At 40.2% G+C, this 15,708-nt stretch overlaps 2 protein-coding genes across 5 annotated transcripts in view; one reads left to right on the top strand and one right to left on the bottom strand.

Annotated features, from left to right (window-relative positions):
- FHL2 (four and a half LIM domains 2) overlaps positions 1-4,586 on the top strand; it is a 55,739-nt gene extending 51,153 nt beyond the window's left edge. For all 4 annotated transcript variants that reach the window (XM_021538138.2, XM_077781550.1, XM_021538128.3 and 1 more), the window contains exons 4-6: positions 1,527-1,696; positions 2,332-2,518; positions 3,718-4,586. In XM_021538138.2, coding sequence (XP_021393813.1) covers positions 1,527-1,696; positions 2,332-2,518; positions 3,718-3,869 — 509 coding nt within the window. In that variant the 3' untranslated portion in view covers positions 3,870-4,586. The remainder of the gene's footprint in view (positions 1-1,526; positions 1,697-2,331; positions 2,519-3,717) is intronic.
- A 2,075-nt stretch (positions 4,587-6,661) lies between these two features.
- Positions 6,662-15,180, bottom strand: C2H2orf49 (chromosome 2 C2orf49 homolog). The gene is made up of 4 exons (XM_021538152.2): positions 14,991-15,180; positions 12,981-13,147; positions 10,273-10,645; positions 6,662-8,210 (listed from the first exon to the last, which is right to left on the bottom strand). Exons 1-4 carry the CDS (start codon positions 15,120-15,122, stop codon positions 8,154-8,156), a joined length of 729 nt encoding a protein of 242 aa, XP_021393827.2. The 5' UTR covers positions 15,123-15,180; the 3' UTR covers positions 6,662-8,153.
- Between the last annotated feature and the right edge of the window lie 528 nt (positions 15,181-15,708).

Here is a 15,708-nt window from a genome sequence, read left to right as displayed (position 1 = left end):
GTATTCTTTGAAAGACTGATTTATTTGCTCCTTGACATGATATAGAAAGTTACCGGCATAAACAGGGCATAATTTTTAGAAGGTGTCTGTTAATAAAATGGAACAAAAATATTCAAGAATGTAAGCATCAGAAAGAAAGATAATTAACAGTTCACTTACTACTAATGAAAGTCAATTAAAAAAAAAAAATCAAACCACCAAATAAATCCTGAAGTATGCCTCTCAGCAGAATTTAATGAGATCATAAAAGAAGAAAAATATGCAACTAGTAAACAAAGATGAATTAATGCATGAGAAAGGGGAAAATAGTAAAACTTCACCCTGCAGTAATAGGGCATCAAAGGCATTAATGTGGTTCTTCATCATTAGCCAACTCGATTGGCTTGTCAGTTTTCCAAGTATTTGACTTCATGTTTGCTGTTACAGGCTCCAAGAGTGATGCAGAACTGTAGGAACAACATTTGTTTGTTTACCCTTCTGGCCAGTATCAAATATTGTAACTCAAAGTGGAAACATAGGAAATCATACCATGTGCAAATAAATTTATCTATATAATAGGGCATCTCCAATTTCCTGGAAGGGTTCAGAGTCCATCACCCATACAGTGGACTGAACCTGCAAAGAACACTATCTGAACCCTAAAACTTTGTTCTAGAGAAGTGCATTTCTTTTCTAACTACCATACCATTCTCCTGCTTTCCAATAAAAGGAGTGTTTAAATTACACACTTCAACCATATTTTCAATTCAACTGAAAACAAAGAGAAAGCTGTTTCCTTACTGAAAGGTTCAAGAAGCAGAAAAACATTTAGGATATGTTCTGTTGAGCTGGAAACAATTGCAAACTTATAATACACCTCAATGAGAACAAGAAAAAAGCCCCTGAGCAGATATGAAATAATCCTTTGTCTCAGACAGAGACTGTATTTCATTGGGAAAGGGAGTCAAGGTGCTTGCCAGGAATTGCATGCCCCACCCTTGGCAGGGTTCAAAGCCAGGTTGGATCAGGCCCTGAGAACCCGGTCTAGTGAGAGGTGTCCCTGTGCATGGCAGGGAGTTTAAAACTATATGATTTTTAAGATGTCTTCTAGCCCAAATCATTCTATGGGTCTGTACTTGACCAGGTTTCTTGCTGCTATTTGAAAAAGATACAAAACAGATGGGGAATGAATGAGGTCAGTCTTTAATGGAGAATGGCCTGAACTCCACTCAGCAGTAGCAGCAGCTTATATTGGTGTCTGTCCAATTCCTTTGAATCTTCCTGTGCGTTGGAATTAGTTATTTGCTTAATAATACCATACAGAGCTGCTCTAGGCTGTAGCTATTTGCAATAAACATTTCTCTTCTTTGCAGAAAAAATCTCCAAAAACCTAAAATGGTACCAAATGTCATGCAAAGCTGGTAGGAACATTAAATAGCTCACAGCTGCAATTCTTCTTTTCTGATAGACAGCTGCCAGGCAAACAAGAGCTACAAACTGCATCTATCTCATCCAGGAGTTCACTTGATGCTCTGGTGTCGTTACAGGTACTCGAAAGATGGAATACAAGGGCAACAGCTGGCACGAGACCTGCTTTATCTGCTGCCACTGCCAGCAGCCTATTGGGACAAAGAGCTTCATCCCTAAGGACAATCAAAACTTTTGTGTACCCTGCTATGAAAAGCAGTTCGCCATGCAATGTGTCCAGTGCAAGGAGGTAGTGCTCTTATTTTTGCTTAAGGAATTTAAGTCCATCCCATTTCATATCCAAATAGGCAGAATATCTCATTTTTATATGTGCAAAAATATTAAGAATTAACTGGTTTTAAGAGATTATATAAATTCAGTTCCACTTACTTGTAAGAGAAAACTCCCTGACAAAGGAGAAGCAGAAAGTAAATACTTCATCTAAAATATGAAATAAACCAGTCTTTCCCAAAGAAAGTAACAGCGAAGTTGAAACACATTAGGTAATTCTTCCACCATGAAAAAAAGCACAGGTGAATGAACAGTGATGAGACAGAATCTAGTACATGCATACAAAAAGCAACATACAAAGAGTAGCTTGAAAAACAGAGTACAATTGAGAGCGATATTTTACAACACATGCAGAATAAAGCACTTCTAGCATAGAGCTTCTTTTTATAAATAAAAAAATGACAATAAAACACTCTCATGATTTTCTCAAGTCAACTCCAAGCAAAATTATAATCTTGCTGTTGCTAAGCCTTCTTCCCCTCCTCCCACCCACAAAATAAAAATCATCATCCTTCTTCTTTACCAAATCAAAATACAAACATGCCACTCTTAAGAAAACACTTTTTTGTCTTTTTTTTTTTTTTCCTAAAACAGGCTATCACCACAGGAGGTGTTACCTACCGGGAGCAGCCATGGCATAAGGAGTGCTTTGTGTGTACTGCATGCAAGAAGCAGTTGTCTGGACAGCGCTTTACCTCCAGGGATGAGTTTGCATACTGCTTGAGCTGCTTCTGCAACCTCTATGCCAAAAAGTGTGCTGGATGCACAAACCCAATCAGTGGTAGGTCTCTCATGGCTTTTACATTCATGGCAGTTTTGTGTATTGCATTGCTACTAAAGGCAAAACTAAACAAAGTCTGACCTTGATGCCTTGTGAAGGCTGACTTAGAACAGAAACTAGATGGAGTTAAAGTAGGTATCTATTAGGAGGCCTCAATAGATCTGCTTTGGGCAGCACAAGAGCTCAGCCAGAGCGACACCCCAGGTGAACCTAAAATGGTCACAAAATGGACTACTGGTCATGGGATCTCACACTTTTATAAGTTTTGGTCTATGAGCATATTAAAGCTAATTGTCCAATTACAGCTTTAGCCCATGAAGTCAATCCTTCTTGTTTTTCTCTCTTCGGTCTGCTGTTGTTAATGCACTTGGGCCTGAGATCTGGATTGGTTGTCCTTGGTCCCAAGCTAGAAAAGGAATTGTTTTGTCTACCTACTTTATGAAGAGAGCTTACTATCTCCTAATATGAAGCTCAGACCCACACACTAAAGCAGCACAGAATCTGAAGAATATAAAAGCTAAAATTTGAGGTATAAACCTGGCACAACAAATGCCCAACTAAATTTTTTCATGGAACTCCAGCTAGTAATTTTTGAGGTTAAGCAAAAGATAATTACTACTAAAAGACATTTTTTCTTTTTTTTTTTCTTTTGTACAACTTCAATACATGAATACATATTTTATAAGTATCAACCTGATGATAACTGCCATAGCCTCAAACTCTGGAATGGCTTTTTACTAACCTGCTTCTTTTCCTGAGGTATTCTTCCTTCAGAGCTATGAATCAAGTCATGACACATGACAGATTTATTTTTTAATTATCTAAATGCACCTATAAAAACCATAAATTAACATAGTCCAGCGCCATAAGACATTCTGTAAAAAACTGCCAGAATTCTGTTCAGAGGCAGGTGCTTTGCTTTTCTTCTGCATTTTGCAGGGCCATCCCTCGGAAGTTCATTTCTGCCATTATCACTAGGGATAACAGCCTTGCTCATTAACTTTGCTGAAAGCAACAGAAGTATTTGAGGATGAAAATATTAGTCACTACAGAATCAGTGAAATTAGCACAGCAACAAACAGATTGGTCACAATGGCATTTTTCACTGCTGTATGTCAGATCTCGGTGTCAGTCTGCGTGACCTGATGGCTGACCTGCTACTGTTTTCTTGTAACAGAACGATTTTGCTTTTCAAACAGGACTCGGAGGAACCAAGTACATCTCTTTTGAAGAACGGCAGTGGCATAATGATTGCTTTAACTGTAAGAAGTGCTCCCTTTCATTGGTGGGTCGTGGCTTCCTCACAGAAAGGGATGACATCCTTTGCCCTGAATGTGGAAAGGATATTTAAAGCTCAAACAAAGAGGTGAGAAAGAAGGGAGGAAAGCCGTGCTCACAATATATAGTCTGAAATATGTGGATGTTCAGAGCTAGCTTTGCCACTCTGTGTCTCACTGTACCTAACATTTCTTAACCTTTTTCTTTATACTCTCCAAATCTGGAGGGAAAACAGCTTGAGAGTCTCTAATAGCAATGTCAGCATTTAAGATTTCTACCAATAACAAAAAGTAATGCAAAACTCATGATGTAAAACTATTTGGCTGTTTTTGACATAACATAGCATTTTTAAGAACTTTTTTCCTAAAAAATATTCCAGTTAGAAGGAAGTGATACAGGTCAAGGATAACAATGGCCACACACAGTACATTTATAGGTGGATATATAGGGTGAAGCCTTCTGCCCACTGAAATCAATGGCAAAGGCTATTCAATTCCAATAAGGCTGGTGTAACCACAGTGTTCTTGAGCTGTGTGACAAGTGTGTGCTGTCAAGTTTGTAGAAAGACTGCAAAAGTAGTGTGTTTCAATGTACATGGATTTGTGACATGCCATAAAGAGATAATGATGAAACAGTGGAAATGGGAGTGCTTCATGACAGGTACATATTTTATTGCATGTCTAGCTGGTCATTGTGTGAAGTACAAGTTCTGATCAACAGTGTCAGTATTACAGTTAGTTGACATTACACTGCACATTGTATTTTTCAAAATAAAATGTTTAAAACAAAACTGCAATTGTGGCTTAATTGTATTTACATAATATTTACAAAAATGTTTTCACATTCTGAAGAAAAACAATACATACAAACACATCCCTTTTTGCACCCAATTTTTTGGGGTGTGAAGTTAAGACAATTCTCAGAAGGGCCCTGCTGTACAACAGAGTCTTTAACTAATTGAAGTCAGTGGGAAAACTACCAGCAATAATGAACAAGTGTGTGAAAACACACACTGTACTGACTGCAGCTGATAAAAATGTGTTCATAGGCTCTAAACTCAAGCCCAAAATATTTTTCTTCTCAGCAAGCAAGGAGGTCAAGATAACTCAAAAGATATCCATCTATCTTTGTGAAAATCAAAAGTTTAACTTCTATAGCAGGGCATGCTTTAATTTTTTTCTGTATTGGGATACATAATACTCTTCGTTGCACCATAATTTCTGCTACATTTGCCACAGCAACTGTCAGCAACAGCATGCTGGCAGGACAGCAACATCAAAAGGAAATAATACAAAGGAAGATAAACCTTTTCCCAAAGCAAACTGCAAGAAACATGTCCATGTTATGCAATGCACAGTCCCAGTACACCTTCCAGATGAAATTCATTTGTGTTCAGAAAAAGGAGAAAAGAAATATGTCATACCTCCAACAGGAATCTTCAGATATGAAATTAAGATTTAGGAATATACTTAGTCTGTGTGCTATTGGGTAGGGAAAGTTTGCTCCTAGTTTCTGCCACTACTCTGGAGTTTGTCTCTTGGTACTAATTGCAAAGTGCCCACAGGTCATTCCCCTCTCATTAATCCAACCATCTAAATAGACATAGCAGATCAGGTGGGTTTATTGCACACCATTTGAAGAACTTGGCTGGCTGACATTTTTGAAGTGCACACTGCGCTAATCAGAACTCAGTGAATAACTTCTATCCCTTGGTGATTTCGTTCTATGATGAAAGCTGTAGCAAATAGCTACAAAAATCCCTTTAGCCACACCTCTGAAAGGAGGGCAAACACCTCCCTCTCTCCTCAGGGGTCTGCCAATGCCCCAGCACACTGCAGCTCTGCTCCAATACTTTGCTGAGAGAAGAAAAATTCCTTTGAGCTAAAGGGGTAGTGCCCCTGTACTTGGCACTGATGAGGGGCCACATCTTGAGTCATGTGCTCAGTTTTAGGACCCTCACTACAAGCAGGACAGAGATGCTGGAGTGTGTCCAGAGAAGGGCAATGGAGCTGGTGAAGGGGCTGAAGCTGGGAGTTGCTTAGTCTGGAGAAAAGAAGCTGAGGTGAGACCATACTGCTCTCTACAACTGCCTGAAAGGAAACCATGGAAAGGTGGGGCTTGGCTTCCTCTCTCAGGCAGCTTGCAATAAGACAAAGGGAAACAGCTCCAATTTTGACAAGGGAAGTTCAGGCCATATATTAGGAAAATTTGCTTGATGGGATGTGGTAAAGCAATGGAACAGGCTCCCAGGCAATGGTGGAGTCACCCACCATCCCTGGAAGTGCTCAAAAAACATGTAGACATGGTGCTTTGTGATACAACTTAGTGTGCATGTGGAACTCAGTTGAAGATTTGACTTGATGATCTTGGAAGTTTTTCCCAACCTTGATGATTCTAAGAAGGCAGAAGGAGCAGCACAGGTGCACCTCGCCTCCCAAGTGCTACAACATAGCAAAAAGGCCCCAGCTTTGGGCAAAGGTAAGTGAAACATGCAAGGCTGGAAAGCATCCCAGCCTGGAAACAGGACTGCTACCATACAAGAACAGCATGATGCTATTATTCCAGTGCAGTTCTGCATATCCCTCCTTAACACATACCAACACACACATGCTCCTAGGAACTGGAACTACACAAAATACATCCTAGACTCTAGACCACTGACAAGAAGCCAGCCACAAAACAGAATTCCCATCAGACCCTTACACAAGTGCAAAAACCAGCACTTCATGTGATACTAACTGCTGCTACAGCTGCAAACAGCTACTGACCCTTTTACCCTTAAAATGCTGATTACGTCAAGTCCACTGAAATATAACTGTATAAAATGAATAAGCTTAATTACATCACAAAAACAAGGCAGCACTGTTTAGTTTGCTTTTAATTCAATTTATTTAAATAGGATAAGGCTACTTAAAAGACAAGTCTTTACATAAAAAATGTACATTACGTTAAATTTTGCTGTACTCAAGTACAAAAACTGCACAAGTGTTTAGTAAAAGGGAAAGAGCACATTTCAAAACACACATTCTTACCATTTTACAGCATTCGAGAAGTGCCTTTTACATCGTAACAGTGAATGGAAAACTTCTGTAAAGAACTAAGCTACAGTTTTTGGTTTCAATATAAACCAATGTTAAAAATGTAAACAAGCTTTCATATCACTACTAAACTTCTTTTACTGGGTTAACTAAGTGGATTCAGAAGTTGATTCTTTTTTTTTTTACCAAGTCTGGGAGCATTCTTATTATTCTTAGTTACCATCCGTATCTAAAACTGATCTAAACTGGCTTCACCCTGAGCCAATGAGTTTTAACAAATATGTTTCCATCAACTTAACTGGATTTTTGCCCTGTAAGGCACGACCAATAATCCAGATGAGACACCAAATTTCACAGAAAACCAAAATGCATCTTAAATTATCAAAGGAAGGGAAAACAGGTTTGTGGCGTTTCTTCTAGAGCACCATTACATGTGTTAATGCTCTCAAGGTACTTCTGTCTTGCTATCCACATCCCTCTTCAACTGTCTTTAGGCTGAGAAAGCACTGGCCTGCATTCCATTGGTTTTCCCCATATTTTATAAATAAGCATGATTGTAACCAGAAAACAATCAAATTTCCTACACTGGCACATTTTCACATTTATGCATGTAAAAAATATGCCTGTGTACTTAAGAGAACATGGCACTAATCCATTCACTACTTCCTCTCGAAGTTTCATATCAAACAGTCTAGTCATATATTTCCATCTGTGCATTCCTTGTTTCATATATCAAGAGAAACTTCAATTTGAAGTAATGCTGTTAAAATAGTTCATCTCTTATTACCAACCTAACTTGCACTGCAAATTCTACACTCTTGTGCAACAAAAAAGAAAAAAAATTCTGTAGACTATCTTATCAGCAGAATGATCGTCTTTCTCACCTAAATTAATTACCTTTTTAAAGCCAAATAGGCTCTAGGGATCACTATAAATTTCAATACCTATTTTAACTATTTAATCAGACGTGGAATAAAACTGAATCTTAGTGAAACAATGTGTGAATCACAGTGACATGGAGGAGATGAACTATAATAATCTTGAAAACTAAGAGTGGAGGGTTTAGTTTAGAGTAATATCACCACCTTTTAAAGAAGTAATTAACTACTTGGTGTACAAGAGTGGATACTTTTAAGGTGACTGGTGATAGTGACTCCAGCTTTACAACAGGGAGTTGTTAAACTTGTTAAAACTTCACAGCAATCTGAATCTCAGTAAGTCTGTAAATTTTAAAATAATTTTATTTAAACTGTTTAAATATGACCTATCTATTTGAAAATACGGAAGTAATATTTATGTTCTGAGCACCATTAGCTACTTCATGGCCATGTAACATGCTGGATTTTCTTCTTTGCTTCTGAAGGCTTTAGGTCATTCTGGAATACAAGAAAATATATAATTATTCTTAGCGATACTGTGCAAACAGGAGTCAGTCATTAATCTGGCATATTTCAATCTAGTACTATCCAGTATTCAGCTGCAGGCTGCTACAACAGCTTTCTATTGCCATCTTGTGGAGAAAACTAAATATCACAGAATTTTTCTGGTGAAGATAAAAAATAGAACCAATGAATTTAACTGCCTGCAAATCATATACGTATTTTGGTTTTCAGCAACCTACAATTAAATACTATTAAATATTCAAAAATTTCTTTCAGTTATGCATCTTAGAAACGGTACATATTGGAGTTTCAAAACATACTTCTGAAGTTATTTCAGGTTGTCTTGTTAAAACACTTGTTGAAATGGAATTGTATAAGGAAAAATCCCTAAATACATAACTAGGAAACCAACTTACTTTTATCAATAGTAAAAAAACATTAAAAAAAGAATATGAAAATTTGGTCTTCCTTTGTAAAGACCTGGATAAAAAGAAGAGAAATAATTGCCAAAACCTCAGATGAGCTCATCTTTCAAGTGCCCCTGCCCAAAGAAACCTGTAAAAATCAAGAAAGCCCAAAGCAAAGCAATGGCAGATGAAGCGGTAAAATAATTCACTTTTATCTAAAATAATAATAAAAAAAATTGTGAGAAATTAGAGCTTTGATAGTTCATATAAGCAGAGTAAAGACAAGTATATGAGTTTTCAAGAAGACACTGCAACATGAGGGTTCAGGGAGCACAATCTAGAGATCACTCTTTAGAAGACATTTGGTGTTAGTTTATTTACAGGAAACCTGTGGACTGCAACCATTGAAAGGTTTAAAGGAATTAGACCCAAAGATAATAGGGATAGTTCTGTGCTATTCATTAAATTTTTCTTGACAGTCAAGAACAGTCACTTGCTTGGAGACACTTTACATGTCTCACCAGCATCAACCAAGGCATGACTGAACTTACAGATATGAACTAGAACAACCTAAACTGTCGCTAAGGTAGAAAGTCAAATGTCAGAGGTCACAGCTTCTGAGTGTCAGTCATACAGTGGCACTTAAAAATGTCATAATTGTCTACAGAGCATTTAAATTAAATACAAAGAAGCTGTGAGGTGTATACCAAGCAAGTTTCAAAAGCTCTGTAGCTTCAGATCTGACAAATACTTGAAGAATTCTAAATATTGACAGAATTTATTAAGTTCCTGCTGGCATTAGGAAACACACCTCTCAAGCATAAATTCCATTCAGAGCCTCAGCCATGACTCTTTTAAAAGCTGCTAAAGCTGTCTTTCACAGCAGCCATGTGTTTTGGTACTCATTTGGAACTCACTTTGGAACTCATTTGGTACTCATGTTTAACAGAAATCTGATGGAATGTATCAACCCACACAGTAGATTACCTGCATTCTTTTATGAAAGGATTTTTTAAAAATATGTTAATATTTTTATATATTATTATAATATGAATGTTTTATTGCATCTCATGAGGCAATATTGAGAAAACAAAGTTCAGTGTCATGTCTTAGGAAAATTCTAATCAATGTAACTGCACACTGTATATCCAAAGCTCCCTCTGCAGTTCAACTGAGAGCAGATATTTCTATTTCTTCCTTTGAAGCCCAGATTTATTCCAGGCATTCCTGTACTCCAGTGGAAATTTGAAAAATCTTTCATCTGTATCATGAAGGAATACAACACAAGTGTTAAGACCTATGTCTATATTGTGGCATGTTTTTAAGAGATAGCCCATTGCTCCTTGCTCATTGACAAGCCCTGTAATCACACCACTGTCAAAAGTAACCACTGTTCTTTGTCCCCATCTGGCAGCTACACTCAGCACCATTACCTACACAGGAGCTTCCTATTGACAAGAACAAATTTCTTTCATTCTGGTATTTCCCAACCTAGCTACACTTTTCTAAACATTCACCATTTCTAAATACTCTACCATGACTCCAAAATAAAATCATCCTGAAAATTCTTGCAAGGCTCTAACTTTGGCTCCTATAAATCTCAATTAAATAAAAAAGAAGCTGCAAAACAAGATACTGCACAAACATACCGGCAAATCAGATTCCTCTTTTGGAACAGACCTCTTTAACTTCACAACAGTAGTTCCTGCTATTGGAGACAAAGGGTAAACCTTCAGACCAGTCAACACACTCCTGTCAGTCTTTGAAATATTGTTCTGCTGAGCCTCATTATTCCTTGTTCCCAGCTTAGCGTCCTCTGACAAACTGGAGGCTGACACATATGCTGAGGCATTTGAAGGAACTGATAATCTCCTGACTGTGTTGGTGGTGCTCCCAGCTGGAGGAGGCTTCAGGCGATCGGCAGCTCCGTTCTCCGTCTTTTTCACCTTTATGCTTGTACTTGTTGAATTCCCATCAAATACAATTAATGGCCGTTTCCTTAAACCTTCCACTGTTGTAACACTGAAAATACAAATCATAAATTCACAGAAACAGGTTAGATGATCAAAAAACAGCATATCCATTACATAAGTAGAGAAAATTAATTTTATCCTACCTTAAAAAACCATATATCCCAAAATATTAATATTAAACTCTGAGATGCTCCAACTTAAATAAAAATAAATATACTTATATACATTTGCATATACTTAAATAAAAAGTAATAAAAGTCACTTCGAAAATAAAAAGGCATAGGGGGCTGTTTGAGGACCAGCGCTCCTCAGCAAGAAGAGTTGTGTCTGGAACTGTCTAAACAGACAATTATAGCTGTACACCAAAGGCACTATGCTTCTACCACTGCAGCTATTCTAGAGTAACCACAGATATAATAAGTGTGGAGTATTTAAAAGATGAGTATTTAAGGAAGGGTGTGCTGCCTTACCTGCAGGAACAGCATCTCATACTCTGATACTTCTAAATGTCCCTGTTTCCACTCTTACTCAAATAATAATGTCAAGGTAAGTCGAAAAGATTGTTAGCTAGGAAATCAAAACACTAAGCAAAAAACCCACACCTTTTTAAAATAAGTTTTCTTTGAACAGGAACCCTAAGCGGATTTAATGACATTATTTAATAGTTTGTGCCTTTAAGCCTATGTGTAGTCAGAGCAGGCCAGTTTAGTAACCACTGATTCATGAAAAGCAATACTATCGAGCTAATATCAAAACAGTATTATCAGAAAACATCTTTACTGAGGAAAAAAAATAAAGTACAAAGTTAACATAACTCACATTATATGAATTCAGAGTTTTAAAAATGCAATGCTCAAGAATGACGAAGAGGAAGTGTTTGAAAGTGCAGATTTAACAAACAGAAAAATCCAAACCACCACTAAGAGACATAATATTTCTGTTTAAAAACTCCAGTTTTCAGTTTTGAGAAAAAGCTCTTTTGCACCTATTTCAGCACACTAACAGTTTCCTACCCAAACACTAACATCATGTTTCCATCCTCAAGTCCACAGATGTAAACAGAGGTACTCTAACCTCTTATGCACATGGAAAATAAAACATACAAAAGACAGGTGTTTTAACCACTGCCACAACTTTAAAAAACACCCAAAAACTAAAAAAAACCACCTAAAATAGCCCAAATAACTTGATGGAATTTGTTTAGCTCTTCACAGTTAGAAACCTCAGTAAAGCTAAAAGAGACTTAAGATATCAACAAGCTGTAATACTGAAAAACTGCAGGAATTTCCATCCACCTTTCCTTAGAATTTACTGCTGAACATATCATGCATATCACATGTCAAAGTCTTGGGCAGAGGGAAGGTTGAATGAAGAGATTCAGTAAAACAAACTTTTGAAGAACATTTTGCTTTCTGAGCAAATACAAACAAAGATTTGTAAAGAGATTTTTAAAACGAGACATAGTATTTCTTTCAGAAAGCAAATGTTAGTTTTGAAATAGACACAGAAAATTGCTGCAGCATGCACCCATCACTCTAGAGTAGGCCACCCCTGCCCAGGAGAAAGAATAGTTAGGTATGCTTTTAGTACTTACCTTAAACACTGCAAACATGATTTTTAATTAGCAATTATGCAGTGAAACAAAAAATATTTCCTTTCTCCTCATTACAAAGTACCTTGAAATCTACCAGTAACTCATTATCAACACACCGGGGGATGGGGAGATAGAGGAACAATACCAATTCTCTGGATCAATACCGACTGGGGGTGAAGGGATTAAGAGTAGCCCTGCTGAGAAGGACTTGGGGATACTGGTGGATGAGAGGCTGGACAGGAGTCAGCAACATGTGCTTGCAGCCCAGAAAGCCAAACATGTCCAAAGCAATATGGCCAGCAGGTCAAGGGAAGTGATCCTGCACCCCCTACTCTTCTCTGGTGAGACGTCACCTGGAGTGCTGCATCCAAACCTGGAGCCCCTGGAGGAAGAAAATGGAGCAGCTCCAGAGGTGGGTCATAAAAATGATCATAAGGAAAGGCTTGAGAGTGGAGGCTGCTCATCCTGAAGAAGAGAAGGCTCCAGGAAACCTTACTGCAGCCTTTCAATACATAAAGGGGATGTATAAGAAAGACAGTTCTGTGAGAAGAAGCACTATAAGCTAGATAACATTAATAACATTCAGATGACAAAAGAAAAAAAAAATTATGTTCCCCTTTTTTCTATTTTTGCAGTAGTAGAATCTAACACTTCTGACACAGGCAAGCCAACACGGCATTCTCTGTAAACTTGCAACAATATCCAGAAGCTATACAAGGTTCACTAATCAGGCAAAAATTAAGCTAAATGCATTCTCCTAATTTGTCCAAGTCTGGCCCAATAAAATTACCTTTTATTCTCACTTTTCAAGTAATTTTGCTGTCTTTTCTTTTCCATCATTCTCCCCCATCTACTTTTTGGCAAGTCACGCTGAGGCAGGGGAATGGCATGTTGAATATAGAGATCGGTGAGGCCATCTTTGTCCATCTTTACATCATTTTCACCTAATATATTTTTCTGTGGGGAACAGAAAAAGAGTTGTTATTTTTATGACAAATTCAACATTCAACCATCTAGTGGCATAATTTCTTATTTCAAAATCCACTGTAAAGCACTGTACTGTGACAGGGTTCCAGAAGTAAAGGGGTGATTGGGATGATCAGTTTGGAGAGGCCATGAACTGCTCACTGCCAACAGCAGCCTGCTCTCCTACCTTTCTGCTGTCAATTTCCTTCATTTTCTGTGTGGATTACACTCAGCCTGTCCCTTCAGGGAGGCAATGAAACACAGAATGTTTTGGTCAGTGCATAGTGGTTTCTTTTTCCACCACCTGCAAGTGCATTTCTTCACGTCTCCTCATGTGCCTCTCCTCATGTGTCCTTTGGAGTCTCTTGCCCCCAGTGTCTGCTGCTCTTTAAGTGCATTTGAGCACAGGTGACATGAGCAACACTGCTTCAAAATCTGGGTGTGATGGGCTGCTTTCTTCAACAGGGTGAAACACATGGATCCAGCTGTGACCAGCTCTGGGCAGTTACTCACCTTCGCCCACATAAGTCAACCCTGCAGCCTCTCTCTACCCAAAATACTGCAAGTTTTCCCAAGGAAAATAGCAGCCTAAAAAGGGAAAAGTTATGACAGACATACTGTTGATGGCTGATGTTTTCATGCAAACACACTTCCCTGAAACCAACTACAATACCAGAACTCTTTTTCACATTTCTAAGCAACAGACAACTAAAATATCAAACTTATAGACATAGAACTGTGCTATCTTCCCCAATTCCCCAAGAATAACAGAGATAAGTTTCATCCCAACATGAGGAAGAACCTCCTTATATTAAAGATGGCAGAGCACTGGAACAAGCTCCCCAGGGAGGTTAAGGACTCTCCCTCTCTGGAGACATTCAAAACCCACCTGGATGTGTTCCCATGTCACCTGCTCTTGCTGACACTCCCTTGGCAGGGGGATTGGACAAGATGATCTCCAGAGGTCCCTTCCAACCCTAACTATTCTGTGATTCTAGGAACCATCAGTTCAAATACCAATTTTCTTTCTAGTAGTGTATTGGGTTGTGGGTGTTTCTTGGTACCTCATGCCAAATTTCTGGGACGAGAAAAAAACTCCACTAACATCCTACAAATCGAGGTCATTGAGAGCAAGTCGAGCCTCTTCCACTACCGGTTCTGGCTTCATGACTTTTGGTGTTGGCCTGAAACCTGTCCACATAGGTTGCACGGACAAAAGCATATTAAAAGTCTTTGAGCTCATACAAAACCCTGAAACTTTGATTACTACTGTTTCATGCACCTGAAATTTTCAACCAAGGCAGCAACTAGTATTCCAAACAACATTAACTAAAGCTTTTTATGGTCCTAGACTGTTTATAACTGACTTTCAAGCTCAATTATTTTTCAACTATTGAATATCAATATTTATGCATTAAAGCATTAGCTTGACTGATTACATAGGCTGCATTTCTTTAACTCACAGAATTATTAGGGTTGAAAGGGACCTCTGGTGATGATCTAGTCCAACCGACCTGCCAAGGCAGGGTCAACTAGAGCAGGATAAAACTGGGTATGGACGTGGCAACTCTAACAGTGTAAAGCTCATCCTTCCACAGCCAGTTTTACTGTACGCAGACACTGCCTCGATTTGGGCAAATTTCTTTTTAGCAGGCTCGGTGTTCAAACACAGCCCCTTTGCAGACACGGAGACATCTCCCATATCCCGTATATCTCTCTGCAAGTTCGTGGTGTCCAAGCACCGACTTGGCGCCTGCTCTTCCCTGAGCGCCGTGCCTCTCTTCGCCCCGCCTCGGGGGCCGCCGCTCCGCCCGGCCCGGCGCCCCGTTCGCACCTGCTCCAGGGTGAGCCGCAGGAATTCCTCCGAGAGCAGCTCCGGGTGCAGCAGCAACAGCTCCGCCTCGGAGCGCCCAGACCCCCGCTGCTCCTCGCCGCCGCCCGCCCGGGCTCTCCCCTGCGCCGCCATCTTCCCCGGCGGCCCCTTCCCGCACTCCCACAATGCCGCGCGGAGGGAAACGCGACTCCAGAGCGGCCGCGCCGCGGTGGCGTCACGGGCTGCCGCGGGAGCGGGACAGCGGGACAGCGGGACAGCGGGACAGCGGGAACGGGACAGCGGGACAGAGGGAACGGGACAGCGGGACAGAGGGAACGGGACAGCGGGACAGAAGGAACGGGACAGCGGGACAGCGGGAACGGGACAGCGGGACAGCGGGAACGGGACAGCGGGACAGCGGGGCAGCGGGAACGGGACAGCGGGACAGCGGGACAGCGGGACAGCGGGAACGGGACAGCGGGACAGCGGGACAGCGGGACAGCGGGACAGCGGGAACGGGACAGCGGGACAGCGGGACAGCGGGAACGGGGAGGGACAGCGGGAACGGGACAGCGGGACAGCGGGACAGCGGGAGCGGGACAGCGGGACAGCGGGACAGCGGGACAGCGGGAACGGGACAGCGGGAACGGGACAGCGGGACAGCGGGACAGCGGGAACGGGGAGGGACAGCGGGAACGGGACAGCGGGAACGGGACAGCGGGACAGAGGGACAGCGGGA

Source organism: Lonchura striata, chromosome 2, assembly GCF_046129695.1.
Source record: "Lonchura striata isolate bLonStr1 chromosome 2, bLonStr1.mat, whole genome shotgun sequence".
NCBI lineage: Eukaryota > Metazoa > Chordata > Aves > Passeriformes > Estrildidae > Lonchura > Lonchura striata.
Note: the sequence above shows the minus strand (reverse complement) of the source record. Positions and strands in the feature narration are given on the sequence as shown.

Bases quoted from the DNA above. Each gene is read 5' to 3' on its own strand.
- C2H2orf49 (XM_021538152.2), bottom strand. From the start codon at position 15,122: ATGGCGGCGCAGGGGAGAGCCCGGGCGGGCGGCGGCGAGGAGCAGCGG. The intron at 13,148-14,990 runs GTGCGAACGGGG...TGTTCCCCACAG, and splicing joins TGCGGCTCACCCTGGAGCAG to AAAAATATATTAGGTGAAAA. The intron at 8,211-10,272 runs GTATGTTTGTGC...CTTGTATTCCAG, and splicing joins AAGAGGAATCTGATTTGCCG to AATGACCTAAAGCCTTCAGA.